The following is a 17,801-nucleotide window of genomic DNA, read 5'->3' on the forward strand; positions in this document are numbered from 1 at the left end:
CACTCTGTGTGCAGATGGGCCCTTCCCAGCCTTCCTTGCAGACACACGTGAAGGACTCGCCATTGACCACGCAGGTACCCCCATTGTGGCAGGGGCTGGGCAGGCAACTGCTGTTCCGGGCTGCGAGACAAGAGCAAACAAGACCATGCTCCCTGAGGCTCCAGAGACCTCGCGAGGGACAAAACACAGGCCCCGGAGAGCGGTCCCAGGGACTTGGATGCCCTGCGTGCACCACAGCCGCAGGGGCAGAACGTACCTATGTTGCAGGTCGTGCCTTCCCAGCCTCCAGGGCACATGCACTTGAAAGCGTCCCCCTCGTCATAGCAGGTGCCACCGTTATTGCACGTGGCCTCGTCACACTGGCTGTCACCTGGACGAGGAGATCGGTGTGAGCCCAGGCCGCCCTCCCTGCACCCCCAGACACAGGCCAAGGTCCCCGCCGGCCCCCACTTACGTGAATGGCACGTCTTGCCTTTCCACCCGTTTTTACAGTCGCAGTAAAAGTCATTGACCAGGTCGCGACAGGAGCCTCCGTTGTGGCAGGGGTTCTGGCTGCAGTCGTTAATGTCTGCAGTGAGAGCAGACACCCAGCTGAAGCCACTCCCAGGCCCTTCAACGCCCCACAACGTGCAAGAGGCACGTCTCTCCACCTTCACCCCATTTTCCACTCCCAGTTCAAAAACCAGCACAGCCAAGCCGGGACTTAAGCAGGGTCAGCCTTTCCCAGGAATAAGGAGCCCGGGACAAGTCATGGAAGTTCAACTCAGGATGGGCAGAAAAGATGACCCCTTTCTTTGTAAGCTGGGATGTCAAGCATGCTAATTCCAGGGGCTAATTCTCAAAGCATCTCCACAGACACTCCCTCCCATGGGCTGGCCAGAGCACCACTACAGGAGTGCACACAGGCTCTCCTGTCCCATGGCAGGAGCTGCTGGGGCCTTGCTTCCAGAAATTCTCACTAAAAGGAAAGGCCTGCCGGGCTGCCTCTGCCCCCCGCCCCAGCACGGCCATCCCGGGCTGCCTCTGCCCCCTGCCCCAGCGCGGCCGTGCCCAGGGAGCCCGACGCACTGGTCTCGCAGTGGGCCCCCTCCCAGCCGCCGCTGCAAATGCACGCGTAGGAGTTCACGCCATCGATGCAGGTGCCGCCGTTTCTACAGGGGTTGCTCTCACAGTCGTTAATGTCTGGGGAAGGAGGGGACACAGAACCTGGGTGAGTGCAGGACCAGCGATGCCACCGCCAGCGCTCTCCTAGGAGTTTCAAGCTCCTCCCGAGAAGAGCCACCCGACACCGCCACGCTGAACTCCATCAGGACTGTCCTGCAACCTGACAGGCAGCTGGGGAAGCAGGGGCCTCCAAAGGGCAACCCGTCCATTCGACTGAACATCCTCACACGAAGCTGCTCAGTGAGGGTCAGGAAGAAACTGCGATGGAAGGCGGACCCCCCTACCTATGGAGGTTTCACAACCTTCTGAAACATATGTGCTAAAGACCCCAGAGGCATCAGTGATCTCAGTTAAGCACCACCTCGGTCTTGGATCCTAGACGGCACCCCTGAGCTGGTCTTGCCTAAAAGGATCCAGGCCCCAGCCCCGCCCCCACGGCTAGGCCAGGCAAGGTGGGGCCCTGACGCCACGTGGTCTTACTTTCATGGCAGTACGTTCCGGTGAAGCCTTTGTTACAGTCACAGGTGAACTTGCCTCCCGACTGACTCTTGCACTTCCCGTGCGGGCCGCAGACATTGGAGGAAATGTAGCGCACCCCTTCCGGCGTGTCATTGGAGGCCATGGCCACTGTGCAGCTGTCAATCACTGCAAGACAGACCCGGGCTCAGTGCCCCGCCAGGGACCCAGCGTTCCCAAACCCAAGACCCAGGCCACCTGCTCTCCCAGAGGCAAGCGCCATTGGCTACTGAGGGTAAGAAGCCCCAAGGCACCTCGGGGGCCAAGATGGCCATGTGCTGCATGCACTGTGACAGGCAAAGCCAACATTCCACGCAGAGGAGAGTAGTAGTTGCTTTTTTTTTTTTTCTGCGGTATTTATTTCCTGTGGAGCCGAGCAGCTCATGCACGCAGGCCCTGTCCACCCTTCCTGCTACATCCACCAATTCTGCTGGAAGCTGGCTGACGAGGAGGAACGGCTTTCCCCTCCACTCAGTGGCACACAGGGCTGCAGGACGGACTTGCAGAACCTAGGGCTAAGCCACCTCACACGGCCACAGGCGCTAGTTACATCTAAGTAAATTAAAGTTAGGTAAATCAGGGTTTCTACTTGCCCCGATCACTCTCTAAATGCCCTGGACCACATGTGGCCTGAGGCTCTTGTACCTGCTGGTGCAGAGACCACCAAGGCAGAAGGCGCTGCTGAAGTGGGTGCCCCAGGCAAAGTCTCGGCTTGCAGACCAGCCCGTCCCAGGACAGGATGCTAAATGAATTTCCTTCTCTCCCCAGGCTACTTGCAGGCATGGCCCCTCCACTGGCGGCCTGGGTAGATTGTTTCCACGTGTTCTGGCTTCCCTCCAAAGGGGCTATCAATCTACACTCCCCTCGAGTGTCCCAGGGCAGTGACAAATGGCCAGAGAGGAGGAGGAGCTTCGCAGAGGAGCCAGCGTTGAGCGGGGCAGACGGTACCTTCGCAGGGGGTGGTGCGGCAGTGGTCTTTAAGGTGGGAGCAGTTCTTGCCTTCATAGTCCTCAGGACACTTGCAGAAATAGTCGCTGGCTCGGTTGTAGCACTGGGCACCGTTTTGGCAGGGATTGGGCTCACAATAATCGATGTCCAGCTGTGGGACCAGGGACCAGGCAGGGAACAAAGTAAAACAAAGGCGTGATTACGACTCCTCTGGGGCAGCGGGCCCCGGAACGTGACCCTTCCAACTGCTTCCGTCAGGAGGACACGCAGCACGATTTATAGCTGTGTCCTAGACACTGTCCAGGTAAGCATTTGAAAAAGCAGGGCAGAGTGGGAGAGCGCTGGGTCTGAGATGAAACAGACAAAAAGAAGGGGCGGGAGGGAGGTTCAGGAGGGAGAGGATACGTGTGTCCTCATGGCTCATTCACGCTGTTGCATGGCAGACACAACATCGCACAGCAATTATCCTCCAGTGAAAAATAAAGAAATCAACAGACACCCGGAAGACAATCACTCATCAGTCTCCTTTCACGGCTTATCTCGAAGAGATCCCTAGTCAAGAGGAGACTCCAGGCAGTGTTGGGGGATGGAGGGAGAGGAGGAGACATCTGTGAAAACCTGGCCATCTGCGCTCCAGCCTGGCTCACCTGACAGAGGTTTCCAGAGAAACCAGTGGGACACAGACACTGGAATCTGTTGATTTCGTTCTGACAGTGACCCCCGTTGAGACAGGGGTTGCTGGCACACTCATCGATGTCTGTCTCACAGTGATCACCTGCATAGCCAGGTGGACAGATACAGCGATAACCGTTAACCAAATCCTGGAGGAGGAGAAGGAGGGGGAGAAACACATGCATTTTTTTCGAGGTGCTGCACAAACACGGGGCTTCGGTGGTTCAACGTGACTGTTTTGGTTCAGCTGATTCACTGAAAGAGAGGCCATGCCTTTCCAAACATGAAAGAGGAATTTCTATGTGCATGCCGTCAAGATGATTCCCAGGAGGGAGGCTGGGGGTAACATGAGCCCGGGCGAAGCGTCCAGAGCCTCACTTTTCATCTGCAGTTTAAAATCCCCCAGGGACAGAGCTTTCCGGGGGTCCCATCAATCTTTAGGCTTGTTGTCAATCAGTAAGGTTTTGACTGAAGCAAAGATTTACATACCCGACAGGAGGCATCATTCTGACACTGGCCGACGCAGTCATTAATATCTAAAAAATAAACAAGCCATCACATCAGAGGGGCAATTTACATTGAAATTGGGCTTAATTGAAAAGCCTTCTCCTCTCAGGACAGATTAAAAACCTCCAATCAGATTTCCTGTGTGCTTCCCATGAGATAAGGTTATTACTGGGTGGGAACACTCCCTAATTCTTCCAGACTGAGCAACTGTAACTTCACATCATTGTTTTAACCACCTTATCAGTGTACGGCCTTTTTACCAGCTAATGAGCCTGATAACAAGTATGTTTTCACTGAACACTCCTTCTCCAAAAACATTCCCTCTATAAGGTTTTCCTTCTACTCCTCAAGTCTTAAACCTGGAGCCTGACTATATATAGCCGGCCAACACCTTCAACACCCTGGCGTCATGAAAATCAAAGTGCTGAGAACCTCACTCACTTATGTCACAGTTTTGACCCATCCAGCCTGGGAGGCAATTGCAGTAGTAGCTGGCAATCAGATTCTTGCAGGATCTGGCATTTACACAAGGTTTGGCCTCGCATTCATTTGCATCTGAAAGAAAGAGGATGAACAGTGAGAAATGGGGTTCTACCCCCACCCCAACCCTCCCACACCCACAAAAGAAACCACCAATAGTTTGTCTGAAGTGAGACATTTCAGTAAGCTCGCTAAATAAGAGATACTATCTGGAACATCTGAATCCTCCTAGCCATGATCCAATAAGGCACGCTGACTGATCACTTCCCAGCTGCTGTGAACAGCCAGCCCCCAACCAGAGGGCAGAAAGCACCAGGCACTTCTGTGCAGAACCCAGCGCAGCCTAGTTGCTGGGATTTAAAACTGGCAGAAAGAATGCAGACAGCTCATTCTTCATGAGATCATCCCCGTTTGGAACCCAGCTGAACACTTCTCGGACAGACGATTGACATGGTTCGAGGAATCCCACGACTTTCCCACAGGGCCTCCAAAAGCCAAGCCATTTGCATATGAGGGATTTCTCCCAGGCTCGCTGGCGCGACCCTCGATAATAAATGACTTCTCGGGAGGGACGGCGCGTGAACTGGCACAGCCGGTCACATGCGTCTTCCCCAACAGCTCGGAGGACTCACGCTAACCCTGGTGCGGGGGCTCTCTTACCTAACTGGCACGTTTTGCCAGTCCACTGGGGCGGGCACACGCACTGAAATCCGTTAACCAAGTCCTGGCAGGTGCCCCCATGGGCACAGTTATTTGGAGAACAGTCATCAATGTCTGTTCAACAGAGAGAGGAGAGGGTTGGCAACTTAATCTCAGTCCATTTGATAATCAGGTAGTTTAACACCACCCCTCACATGAGGGACCTTCACTTAAGAGCAAGGCACCTGAAGTGACAGCCACGATGACGGTAAGGCCCGATTTTAGCTTTAAATCCCCCACTGGCCCAGTTCATCTAATCCCCGACCTAAGCAGGCAGGAGAGCCAGCTGGATTCCTAGGCGTTAGCCCTTGGTAATTTGGGACACCATCTCTGCCCACCTTTATTTCTAAAGAAAAGTTTCATCTCAGCTCAAAGATAGCTAAGGAGCAGTAAGGATAAATAACTTTCTTCACTGGTGAAAAAGATCACATTCTTATCTGCTCACAGAGTTCTCTCAAAATAACATGCCTGGGGTACCCAACCTCCCACTTCTGCACTGGACTCCAGGGCCTTTGGAGGGGTGGTCTCCTGCACACTCAGGAGGTGGCAGACTCTCCCTATGAACCTGCTCGCTGAGCCTTCATGCCCCAGGAAATGGGAAGAGAGGACGCCACCTTTCTCTGTTGAAACAGGGCACAGCTGGCAGCAACCAGAGTCCCACAAGCAGTGGGGGCGATCCCAACCCCAGGCCAATCCTTAACTGTGTTGCCTCCTGCTCTCAGGAGTAGATGACAGCGGACCTCAGGCCTGGCGACACCCCAGGAATCCAGGGGCTTGTTAAGGAGTACAGACTCCCCACCTCCAAGGGAAATGGTAGGACCCACACATCTTGGTAACTCGGTAGCCCTGGTCCCTCTTGGAAAATGTTTGTCCCCACAATGAACTTCAGTAGTGACAACCTCCCCCACAGGTGGTGTCTGCAGGGCTTCGAGGAGAACCACCGCCCCCAGGATTCAATCCAGAGGAGGCGGGGCTCCAGGGGGAACGTGCAAAGGGAGAAGCTTTCCCAGGGAGCCTCTTCCCGTCAGAGCTGCACGTGCTGACTTAGGAGCCTGCCTCAGACAGGGGAGCCCCTCCCACAGAGACAGACCCGGCACTGAGATGACATGGGGCCTCGATAGCCCTGCATCTCGACACAGTGATCCGCGGCCCCCACCACACACCCACCCCCGCACCAAGGACACGGGTCAAAGCCCGGACTTACTTGTGGAGCACGTAGGGCCAGTCCAGCCCGGAGAACACTCACACTCAAACCCCAGGGAGGTCTCCTTACAGCTGCCTCTGTTGTGGCAGGGATCAGAGAGGCAGGCGTGCTCCGCTGTGGACACCAGAGGGCCATCAGCATGGGACGCCCACCAAGAGGCTACCGGACGCAAGCTCCCCGCCCACCCCACCCAAAGCCCACCCCTGGGCCACCAGCTCGAGCTTGTTCAAGAAATGATGCATATACACTAACATGTGTAAATAGATAGCCAATGGGAATTTGCTGAATGACTCAGGGAGACCAAACTGGGGCTCTGAAATAACCTAGAGGGGTGGAAATGGGTGGGAGGGAGATTCAAGAGGCAGAGGACACAGGCGTACCTGTGTTAACATAGGTACAACATATTAATTCATGTTGATGTATGATCAACAAATCAAACCAATGTTGTAAACCAATCATCAATTTAAAATAAATAAATATTAAAAAAAAAAAAAAAGCAAGCAAGCAAGCGTGGGACACAACCCCACTGTGTCTGGGGAAAAAGGAAGTCATCTTTCTTGCTAAGCTCTGGTCACCTTTCTCCCAGCTTCCAACTGGAAGCTGGGTCACTGCCCTGCACACGCTGCCCCGATGCAATCAGCCACACCCAAAACACCTGAGCAACTGGAGGGAGGTTTCAGAGAGCCAGGGAGCTGCTGGGAGCACAGGTCTTAACACCGGAGGGCAGTTTCACCTTTTCCAAGTCTCTAAGTGTATTTGAGTTGAGCAGACAGAAAGAGTGGAAAAGGGGCTTTCTTTGCACCTAGACTGCTTACCGATTTCACAGTTGGGCCCGGAGTACCCTTCGGGGCAGGAACACTGGTATTTGTCAGGCCCTGTGTTGCTACAAGTTCCCCCATTGAGACATGGCTGGTGGGTCCCGCAGTAGTTGAGATCTGCCAAAAAGACCCCAAAGAAGTCTCTCAAAAATCAGAGAGACGGCCCATCTGCTGCGTTCCTAGACCCATTCCTCTTTACAAACTAAAACCAAGAGAAATAAACCCAAATTCACAGCGTTAAAGGCAAGTTCAAGCAGATTTGGAATAAAAGCCCAACAAACAAACATAAAGGAAAGTGGAAACCCAGTTCCCGCGTGGACGCACCTTTGTCGCAGAGCTGGCCGCCCCAGTTGGTCTCGCAGAGGCACTGCCAGGGCTCGTTACACGTGCCGTGGACGCAGCCGGGGTGCGGGATGCACTTGTCGCAGTACAGGCCCTGCCAGCCGTACTGGCACCTGGGGACACACAGCACGCCAGCCTTACCCTCCAGAGCTGGCGGGGAGAGCCGAGCCAGAAAATACAAGCCCTCGAAGCCCAGGCTTGCTAGTTTTGGTGACCGCCTGGTAGACGCTCAAGGTCCGTCCAGGGGTTCCCTCTGAACAAACATTTTCACAGTGGGACCAAGGGCCCCTCCCAGGCCCAGGTGACTCCCGACAAAAGGCGGGCTGTCTACGGAGAGGCCCTTGCAGGGCCTTCCTGCACAAAGCCCCTCTCTCTTCTCGGGTTCCTGCAGGAGCCCAGGGTGGGGAATCAATCAAGCCCTAGGGGCGGAGGAGAGGGATCTCCCTCCAGTGACAGCAGCCACGCACAAGTCCTGCAAATGTGGCGAGTTTTACACCGCAGCTCCACTGGGGTCCCTTTCAGAGCAAGGCATGACCCCAGCACACAACAAGGCATCAAGATATCAAGGGTGGCAGAAAACTGCCTCCCACAGAGGCGTCCTGAGACGGGACAAGGAGGGAGGAGGCACCCTTCCTCGCAGAGATGGGGTTGGATCTCTGGACACATGTCTGCAGGGACAGCGAGGAAAGCGGACCGTGCTCAGAGCCAGCTCTGTGGGTGACCTATGACCCATCATCGTGGCTGCTTATGCTCTCTATTCTATAGCAGTTATTTCTCACTTTGCAAAAACCGAGTCAACTCAGTTTATCCAGTATTGGGGAAGGGAGGTGCGTTTCCTTGATAAATAAGCGCATCGCTAATCGGACTCTTTGGAGGCCAGAGAGTGCCTTTGATCCTCAAACAAAACCAGAAGCACACACCTTCACCTGGGACAGGGCTCAGCTACTCTTCCCTCAGGTTTCAAGCCCTCTGCAACTGTGTCTTCTCAGAAATCCAGCTTCAGCAAACAGGTTGGAGCAGAGGGGAGGGGGCCCCCATGGCAGAGTGAAGGGGGAGTAAGCAAGGGAGAGCAGTAGGCAAGCATTTCCACGGCGGGCCCACGAAAGCTGTGTCAGAACCGTCTCCCCCTTCCCACTCAGCTGAACTTGGGAAAACAAGCACCCCAAGACGCAAAGGCTTTCTGCTTCCAGAGAGCTGAAGGCAAGTTAAAAATCTTTGTCATGGGAAAATTATAGGGATCCAGCTAATGGCTAATCACCCATGGCCGCGAGTCAACTTAGCCCCTGAGAATTCTGACTAACCACTTCCTAACTTCTAAAAGCAAGCCATCCACGCCCCAGTACAAAGAACCACCAGGATGTGCGGTTTAAAAATCAGACACAGGATTCCGGTTGATCTGAAATGAAACTTCAGTCTAAATGACAAATGACTATTTAATGGAGTAAAAGAAGAACAAAGTCAATGCTTTGGTAGCAATTTCTTTAAAAGTGGACCCTCAAGTTGGTGGGAGTTCACAGTGATGCTCTTGATACTCTTAGCCTAGAAGGTAGATATTAAGAGGGAGTTGCTTTTGAAATAGCATTCTTGTCACTGTCTTTCCCCTATTCCCTCCCAAATGAGGGCTTGCTACACCTCTTCAATTTGCTTAACAAAATGCAAGAAGAGACAGCTGAGGACCTGCCCTCAGCTCTTAATTAATGAGAGCTGGATCCCCAAGCATAAAAAAGGAACCACAAGAGGCCACGGATGACTTCAAAAGAAAACAAATAAAAATACTGACCCTAAAACAGGCATCCACAAAGTTGTCCCAGTTTAATAATATATGATTAAGGTTCTCATGAGAAATTGAAGCGACTTTCCTCACAGGATGATTCACAATTAAGTTTGATATTATTGGCAGGCTTGCAATGAAGCAAGACCGTGCATCCAGGAAAAGGAACCCAGGTCGACTGGGGAGCAAGAGAGGCAGGCAGGTTCTCTCATGTGGAGGAAACAGAACAAAAACACACCCTTGTCGGCCACCATCCAGAGGGCTGCTTACAGGTCGCGGGCCATCCAGCTACGGAGCAGCAGACCAACCAGAACTTCCTCTGGCCGCAAGAGGGTTCTGTTATCATTTTTCTTTCAAGGGAAGGGGAAGGAGCCGGGTGGAAGGCTATGCAAATGCCGTGTGGGAAAGTCACACCTTCAGTCAGTAAGGGCCTGCGTGTCCAGGCAGGAGTGGGAGGGAGACTTTGAGAGAGGAAGGGCTCAGCTCTGGAGACAAAGCCTGTTGTTCTGGCTGGGAGGGCCTCCCCTGGCAGCGGCGTGTTTATTCTGATGACGGGAGCAGAAATCAGCCCCTGGCTGATAGTCATCTGAGCCCAACACAGGCGGGTGCCCGCGAGCTCGGCTGCTCTGAACCCGCGAGCACCCTTCAGGAGCAGGGCCTGCTCCCCACGACGGTGCCAGCTGCCCCCACTGGTAGGGTCCGCCCCAAACCCCCTCGGCTTCCGGGAGCATAACCGCCTCTCTGGAGTGCAAGGACAGGGACATCTCAGAGCAGCCTCTTCCGTTTGACCTCAGTGGCCCTGAGCTCTACTTCAGCCTCAAGCCTCAGAGCTCAGCGCTCCTGGCGGCGAGCAGAGGTGGCAGGGAGCACCCCGAGGTGCAGGCAACCAGGGCGGTCCTCTAGACTTTCTGAGCAGCAAAACCATGTGGCTGAGGTGGGCCGGTCAAAATGCAGATTCCCTGGGCCCAGCCGAGGGAGTGGGATCATCTAGGTGCAGGGTGGTACCCTGGAACCTGCATTTCCACACACGCCCGGTTAATTAGGGGAATGACACAGTACCGAGGTTTGTCCCTCCAGCAACAGCGGCATCACTGGAGGCTTGCTGCAACTGCTGAGACTCGAAATCCGCCTGCCCCTCACACGCCCCCGACTCAGAATTCAAGACCTCACAAGAGCCCCAGGTAACGTGAGTTTGAGAGGCACTGCTCTAGACTACGGATTCGTAAGCTGCCCTTGGCTCAAACTGGAGTGGCTTTGGGGGCGAAAACAACAGGTCCGAAGGACCCATGTAGTGTCACATTAAATCTGCTAATCCTCAGGTCTGGGAGGGGAGTAAAGTGGGTGCTCCTGTCAAAATGCCACAGACAGCCACAGCATTTCCTGAGACAAGCCTTTCCCAGATGGGCATGATGCACATTTCAAGAAGTTCCAAAAGCTGTAAGCGGGAAGTGGGGGGGGGGGGGGGGTGGGAAGGTCTAGGTTTGGCTTCTTGCATTGTCCCGCGCCATAAAAGAACAGACTTCAAAGGTCGGCAGCAAAAGTCTGCATTCATCAGGCTCAACTGACAAGATTCCAGCCCAGCCATTAACCTCTCAGCACCGGCCGGGCTCCCGCCTGCGAAGGGGGCCAGGAGCTCGTGCTAATCCCATTCTAAAGAATGCTCCACTTTCCCTACTGATGGGAAAAGTGGGGGAGGGCCGGGAGACCGAACACCGTGGTGGTGGGGGGAGGAGAGAGCCCCCAGCACCAACCCAGTCCTGAACAGTCCATTAGCACTTGAAGGGGAAGATTATAACAACGTGTTATCAATTTACAGAACCGTTAATACATGAAGTCACTCGCTATGCCCAGAAGTTTTTTTTTTTTTTTTTTCCAAGAGAGAAGCATGTACATTCCAGTGGACAGCTGGTATAATTTAATAAGCTTCGGATGTGCTTATTTGAATTTTTTTTTGGTCAAGTTTTCTTGTCCTCCAATGAAAGATAGGCATATTCACAGTAGAGTCAGTCCTCTTTTTGCATTAAAGGGATAATTATTAGGGGGAAAAAAAAGTCGAGTTGTTTACCTGCAATCGCCTGGGAGTTTGCAAGACCCATGCTTGGGGCTACAGCCCTGTCGGCAAATAGCTGTAAAAAAGATAAAAAAGGGAAACAAAGAAGGGTGCGTCAGTGCTGCCAGTCTCTCGCATGGCCAGTCACGGGAATGGCCTCATCCAACAAAATCCACTGTTTTAAGAGATCTCATTTCAAGTACCCTATAAAGAGAGGAAGATGGGAGGTGCCCCAAGAACGAATCCAGCTTTAAACTTCAAGGCCACGTGAGCAGATCCTCAAACGCGACGCTATGTGTGGACAAAATGCAGGCAAGTGGGTAGGGGAAGGGGTGCCTCTGAAGGATACCTGCCCTGCTCCCACCCTCGCCAAAACAAAAAGAAGGCCTAATCCTCCCCTGGTCATCTTCCTTCCTCCATCCTCCAGCCTTCCTAGAACCCTCCGACCAAACACCTGGGTCTCAGAAACCCCACGGGACTCACAAAGCCAACCAGGCCGACCTTGCTTGGCAGGCTAATCCACCAGCCGGATCTAGTGGTACTTTTTTTTGCAAAGTATTCCTACAAAGCAATTCTGCTTCTTTTACAGAAAAAAAATTTTTGAGCAGACATTAAAAAATAGTGGGCAGATACTTTTAAGTAACTGTTACTGATTTTTAGGACATCAACTATTTAAAATATGTTTATCAGTCCTTTTATTTGGATCCCAGAAAGGCTACCTTTTCAAATTCCTATCTCTAATTATTTAAGAAAGCATTTTTGCCTGAGAGACCAGCAAATTCTTCTTTGCTCTGCCCTTCAGCCACAGTTCAAAAATTCATTTTTTAACTTGAGTTTATCTTAAAGGAATTTACCAAATTATATGAACCAAGCAGAGTGTGTTAATGTTCGTAAGGGCCTATTATATGGTTAACTAGAATTACCCACCAATTTGCTCTGAATGAGAAGCTTTGTAAAGGTGAAGCCCACAGACAATTCTTTGCACATCTGTGAACTGGTGCCAACTCCCTGAATTCTAGCACTCGGGGCTGACAATCGACGGGACGTCTGAGGTGTATCCCACTGTAGGTACATTCGATTCACCGCTCACTCTCTCCCCCAAAGCCCTGCCCCCAGAGATGCCCAGTGAAGGTTGCCGGGAGGCCACCTTGAGCCTAGGGTGTTGTTTCTCACAAGCTCTCAGACACTGGCTGGGTAACCCCATCTCAGCCAGGATCTGTGTGAGGTCAGGGGCCTTAAGCACGGACCCTGAGAAGCGGGGTCAGGCAGAGAGAAGGCGCTGACGGCAGCAAGCAGAAGAGGAGCGGCTGAGCCAGAACTGGAATGAGCCGGAGCCTGGCCTTGGCCCGATCCCAGGTGCAGCTCTGGAGTGCGGACTGCAGCCCTGAATCAAGGCCGCGGGGGTGTGGCCCACACACACCCGTGTCAGCCACTCACAGGCTGAGCCGGAGGGGCTAGGCGTCAAGCAGCATCCGTTTAGCCCAGGACAGCGCTCCGGAGATGGAGCCACTGTGCGGGGTTAGTGGGCAAGACTCACTGGGGGAGTGGGTACCGACAGCAGCTTTGTGTCTGGGGCCTAGAAAACAGCCCCCATCTCCCAGCCCGAGATGCCACCTGACCGGAGGCGGGTGAGACTGTGGCCCTCACGGTGACAGCGGTCAAGCACGCACACACACCTTTGTTGCACTCGGGGCCCATCCAGCCTTCCATGCACGTTTTGTTCCCATTCTGGTCGCAGGCATAGTGTCCAAAGAAGTCGTCTCTGGGTCGGCAGAACTTATTGCAGCCGAAGCCATAGTAATAGTCATCGCAGGTTACTCGGATCTGATACTCAAAGTGGGCAACCCCTGTGTTCTGCTTCAGTGTCTGCCACTGCCGGCCGGGGTTGATCATGCCTGAGTAGGAAGCCTTTTCAATGATGCTGTCAGGTTCTAGAGGGGGGGGAAAAAAAAAGGATTAATCACAGTGACCTTCACGTCGGAGATTTCTCCCCCAACCATTCTGATGATTTTTAATAACAAATGCACCTGGTACAAGATGGCAGAAAATAAGCCATTCACCTCCCTCTCCAGAGGCAACCACCATACATTTACCTTCTTACTTCCAGTATTTCATTGTTTGCAAATACAGTGAAGTTATCTACCTCACTTCTGACATGTGCACTGAGATTGTTTTTGGCCTTTTGTTAATAAGGAAGGCCACAAGGAACGGCCTTGAACGTATTTGCCTGCATGTTGTTCTAAAAGAAAGAAGTATCCCCGAAACAGAAGTACTAGGTCAAAGACACACACACAAACCCACTTCCACCCAGAAAACTCCAACCACCAGAAACGAAGCCCTGTCCTCCTGCTCTCCCACCAGCAGAGCAAACTTTGCCAACAGCAGTGCCAACACTGCGTGTTACTGGACCTTCTCATTTAATGGGTGTTTAACCGATCGTGAGGACCCTTTTGACAAAGCCGCGTGTATCTCTTCCTCTGAACTGCAAGCCTGTTTCTCTCCTTCACCAACTCTTCTTTTGCTGCTGGTAATACTGGTTTGCAAAAGCTCTTTATATGTAATAGAAAGAGGCCCCTCTCTTATGGAAGGCTACTCTCCAAGAAATTTCCTTATCCCAGGTCAAGGTTAGCAACCTTTCTTTTCTGGTTTTAGAGTTGTGTATTTTGCTTTAGAAAAGCTGTGTCTACTCCCAAACTCTCCACTGGAAGCCAAAGAGTAATTCTGGGTGTTTTTTTTTTAAGTTGAAAACTTTGCTGCCTCTTAAGCTGGTGTTTAAACAGCAATACCACAAACTTGATGTATTTGAACTTTCACCTTTGCCCAGAGGGTAAATGGGAAAATCATTCACCCCAGTTTACCAACAGGTGGACTGAAGGTTTTTTCCAACCAAGTCAAGTTCCTTAAAGACTGCCTAGACTCAGCCGGGGCCAAAGCGGCTCCAGAAAGAGGCAGTGGTCCCTGCCCTGAGGTCACGCATCATCTAGTAGGGTAAGAGACAAATACAAAAACAGCTCCAAACTCAAGTGTCCAGAGCTCAGAGCAGGGTTGTGAGAAGGAAGCGAGGCCCCAAGTCAGCACCCAGCCTGGTCCTGTGTTTATTTTCTTAAACCTGCTAGTACCAACCCTGGAAGCCTTGTCAAATCTAAGGCCGCCTTGGAGCGACCGTTAGGGCCTACGTGCAGTGTCTCTGTGATTCTTACCCACCCACACCCCTGTTTTTCTAGGCCCAGGGCCTGTGCTCATTTGCAAGGCTGGGCAAACGCCACGGGTGACCAGGACACGGGCCTCCTGGGTGGCCTCGGCCACCCTCCACCTCAAACAGCACCCAGTCCACACCCTCTGGGCGCTTACATTTGGGCAGGACAAGCCTTGGACAAGCCCGCATACCTGCAGACCTACACCCCAGCACGCATGAAGCACCTGCAGAGAACGCTTTCCTAACCTGAGTTTTGCAAATAAACACGGGCCAAAGAATGACAAAAATGTCCCTCTATTAACTGTGTGTTTGCTCTGCTGGTTCAATTAAAAAGTGGAGTGAGCTATTACCATGTGATGATGAGATCTTAATAAAGGAATTACTTAAACACACTGGCCCTGGCTCCGAGGCCTCCCCTCCACTCAGGCAGGTAACAACAAACAGTTCAGACGGCAGTCCAGGGTAATCCGAAAGGCACAGGCTGCCGTGTCAGTGCTCTGGTATGCTTTCTGTTTCCGGAAGATGTTGTGGGACATCATGTTGGAATCCTCAATGGGGCGAACAGGGCTGTACAGCTGCCCTCATACCTGCATGACAGATTCTCCCTAAGGGCTGAGAGGGAGCCTAGTGTGTCTGTGACACACTCCTGGCATCCGGGTTACAGAGAGCATGTCTACTGACTGCTTCTTCTAAGCTCCTGCCACCTGAATCATTCTTCCTATCAGCTCAGGGCACTACCAGTGTTTCTGGGCGAGTTCAGTTGGCAGTCCAGCTTTAAGACTGGAAGGGGGACTTCCCTGGCGGTCCAGTGGTTAAGAATCCACATTCTAATGAAGGGGACGCTGGTTCGATTTCTGGTCTGGGAACTAAGATCCCACAGGCCTTGCAGTACAGCCAAAGATAACAATGATAATAAATAGTAATAAAGAGAGTAGAAGGGGATGTTAGCAGGCCTTCCTGCAATTGTGAACTGCGTGAAGATGGAAGGCAAAGTACCCGCAACAGTTCTGCAGGCCAAGGAGGAGGGCATGAGAGGCGAGTATGAGCAGAACCCTGGAACCACGCCAACCACAAACCTAGATGGCAACCTTGGCCAAGAAGGCTAAGTAGGATATAAGGAAAACCTGGTCTCAGGATGCCAACTTGTGTTTACATACCTATTGATCAGAGTGATAAAAAGAAATCATTTGCTCTGGGAAACAGTAAAATCTACACCCTTAGATAGCTCAGTCCTGAGAGGTAACAGCAATGACCTTGAGGGCAGATGACAGCAAGGCCATCCTCTACTTCCTGACACATGTGTATCTCCTGGGCTTCGAGTGGGCCGGGCTCTGCTCCTGAGGGTTCACTGCAGAGCTGCTGTGAGAAGGAATTCTCAGTTCCAAAGCTCAGGGCTCTGCCTCTAAATCTGAAGCCTTGTTTGGTCCCTAAAGAGCAGCCAACTCCATTTGAGTTACTACACATCTTCAGGTTCTGCCCTCATGGAGGACAGTCCCCTTGGGAGGCATAGAGTGTGAAGGGAGTAAAAAGCAAAAGTCTCCAGGGAGAGGGAACAGCACGTGCTTGAGGCAGGAGAGAATGTGATGCATTCTGGTGACTGGTGGGGTACGATTATATGTGACCGACGACAGTGTGGCATGTGAGATGGAGCAGACAGGGAGACAAAGCCGGGCTGTGAGAGGGGCTTTGGGGCCACACAGATACCTGTCCCAAGGACAACAGGAAGCTGCCAAATGGCTCTTAGAAAGGTGACACTCAAACGTTACACTTTGAAAAGATGAAGATGGCAGGAGAACACAGAAAGCACCAGAAGCGGACCAGGGCAGATAGAGGTCCATTAATTCAGCCGTTACTATAGGAGTTCAGGCATGAGCAGAAGGTGGCGCAGACCAGGACTGCAGTGAGATGCCAGTGAGGTGCTGGACACAAGACTTTCAGGACTCGGAGGTGGATTAGAGGCCGATGCGGAGAGAGGGCGGTACATAGGGAGTGCCGCCCAGACTCCTGGATTATGGTCCTGGGCGTTCAAACGCTGCTGCCAGTCACCCATCGAGGGCCCTAGGCAAGCTCCGCTTTGGGAAGGGAAGATGACACATTGGGTTCTGAACGTGCTATAATTCAGGATACCTTAGAAGCACTGCGAAGGGAAGCTGGAAAAGCAAGTGGGTAAGCCACTCCCAGCAAACCCCAGCCCCTCCTCATTGGGTTAACAAGGTGAGCTCAGTGCCCTGCAGGGGACACCCTGCGACTTGGAGGCAACCCTTCACTGTAGGAGTAAAGGTCTGAAAGGCCTTTATCCCCACCCCAACATTTTGATGCACTTCCATGGTTTTACCTCCCAGCAAGGACGAGAGGCTCCAGAACCCCCAAATGGAGCAGACAACCCTGGGCAGCTCTGGGCGGGCCCCCGCTTCCGGGGAAGAGCCCCCTGGCCTGTGGGTTGATGGGAGGCCTCAGAAGGGCCCTGCAGATGCTCGGGGCTCTCTGCACACCCCGGCAGGTATCCTGATCCGGCTCTCACCAGGAGCCAGCAGGAACCTCAAGGATGCTCGCTCCACCAGCCTGTGTCAACATTGACACCGGGAGAGCTGAGGAGCCTATCCCTGCCCCAACCCCGTCACCCCAATGCTTAGTGACCACTGCAATCAGGTCCCTGTGACATAACACTCACCCAACCCCCAACACATGGCAGGGGAGGGAGCAGAACCAACAGGTGCCCACAACCCTGACTGGCACCAGCCACAACCCAGGCTGGGCACAGACTCCCCTCCCCCCACCCCCACCGCAGGACAGGGCATCACCCGGGGACGGGACAGACGACAGATCTCGACTCAGATGCTAAAGGGAGGGGGTGACCCAAACAGCCTGCAGCCTCTGGTAACGGGCTCAGCAGCAACCAGGTGGGCCCAGGCAGCCCAGTGAGACAGGGCTGGCCCTATGGTGCCCCTTCTGATGTTCACCGATCCCAGAGTCAGGAAGAAAAAGTAAGGTGAGAAGAGAGGGAAATGTTACCAGCAGCAACACTCCAAGGGTCAGGGTCAGAGGATGAGCCCCGCGGAGGGAGAGGTCAGAGACAGCGGGCTGATGAGCCCCTCCTCTTGTGCAGAATCGGATTTCAGCGTGAACCAAGATTCCCCATGACAACCACCCAGATCCTGCTGGCAAAAGGGGTACTAACAGAATCAGCCAGGGAGGGGAGGCGTAGTTTGAAGGTACAATTCAGGAGCAGAGGCCCTGTTCTAGCCAGACAGCTGCCATTCCCACTCGTGTCCTCCAGGGCTCCCCCAGCCCCTGCGCCCACCCGCCCGCCCACCCCCAGAGGGCAGCCCGTGCTGAGAATAGGGTCAGCTTTCAGAAGGGGACAAGGCCAGCGTGGTGGCCGCGAGGCACTGGAGCCAGCTTCAACGAAAGGACTGTCATGCCCAGTGTGGGAA

General features: G+C 53.2%; 1 protein-coding gene across 1 annotated transcript in view; it reads right to left on the reverse strand.

Moving 5' to 3' along the window:
* Nucleotides 1-17,801, reverse strand: part of JAG1 (jagged canonical Notch ligand 1) — a 44,424-nt gene that overhangs the window by 16,278 nt on the left and 10,345 nt on the right. The window contains exons 4-18 of the mRNA XM_019972877.2: nt 12,848-13,102; nt 11,187-11,247; nt 7,333-7,463; nt 7,006-7,125; nt 6,191-6,304; nt 4,948-5,061; nt 4,249-4,362; nt 3,790-3,836; nt 3,276-3,449; nt 2,629-2,779; nt 1,645-1,809; nt 1,069-1,182; nt 455-568; nt 257-370; nt 4-120 (exon numbers count right to left, since the gene is read on the reverse strand). Of these exons, the coding sequence (XP_019828436.1) occupies nt 4-120; nt 257-370; nt 455-568; nt 1,069-1,182; nt 1,645-1,809; nt 2,629-2,779; nt 3,276-3,449; nt 3,790-3,836; nt 4,249-4,362; nt 4,948-5,061; nt 6,191-6,304; nt 7,006-7,125; nt 7,333-7,463; nt 11,187-11,247; nt 12,848-13,102 (1,905 nt within the window). The remainder of the gene's footprint in view (nt 1-3; nt 121-256; nt 371-454; nt 569-1,068; nt 1,183-1,644; nt 1,810-2,628; nt 2,780-3,275; nt 3,450-3,789; nt 3,837-4,248; nt 4,363-4,947; nt 5,062-6,190; nt 6,305-7,005; nt 7,126-7,332; nt 7,464-11,186; nt 11,248-12,847; nt 13,103-17,801) is intronic.

Source organism: Bos indicus, chromosome 13 (genome assembly GCF_029378745.1).
Source record: "Bos indicus isolate NIAB-ARS_2022 breed Sahiwal x Tharparkar chromosome 13, NIAB-ARS_B.indTharparkar_mat_pri_1.0, whole genome shotgun sequence".
In the NCBI taxonomy this organism is placed as follows: Eukaryota; Metazoa; Chordata; class Mammalia; order Artiodactyla; family Bovidae; genus Bos; species Bos indicus.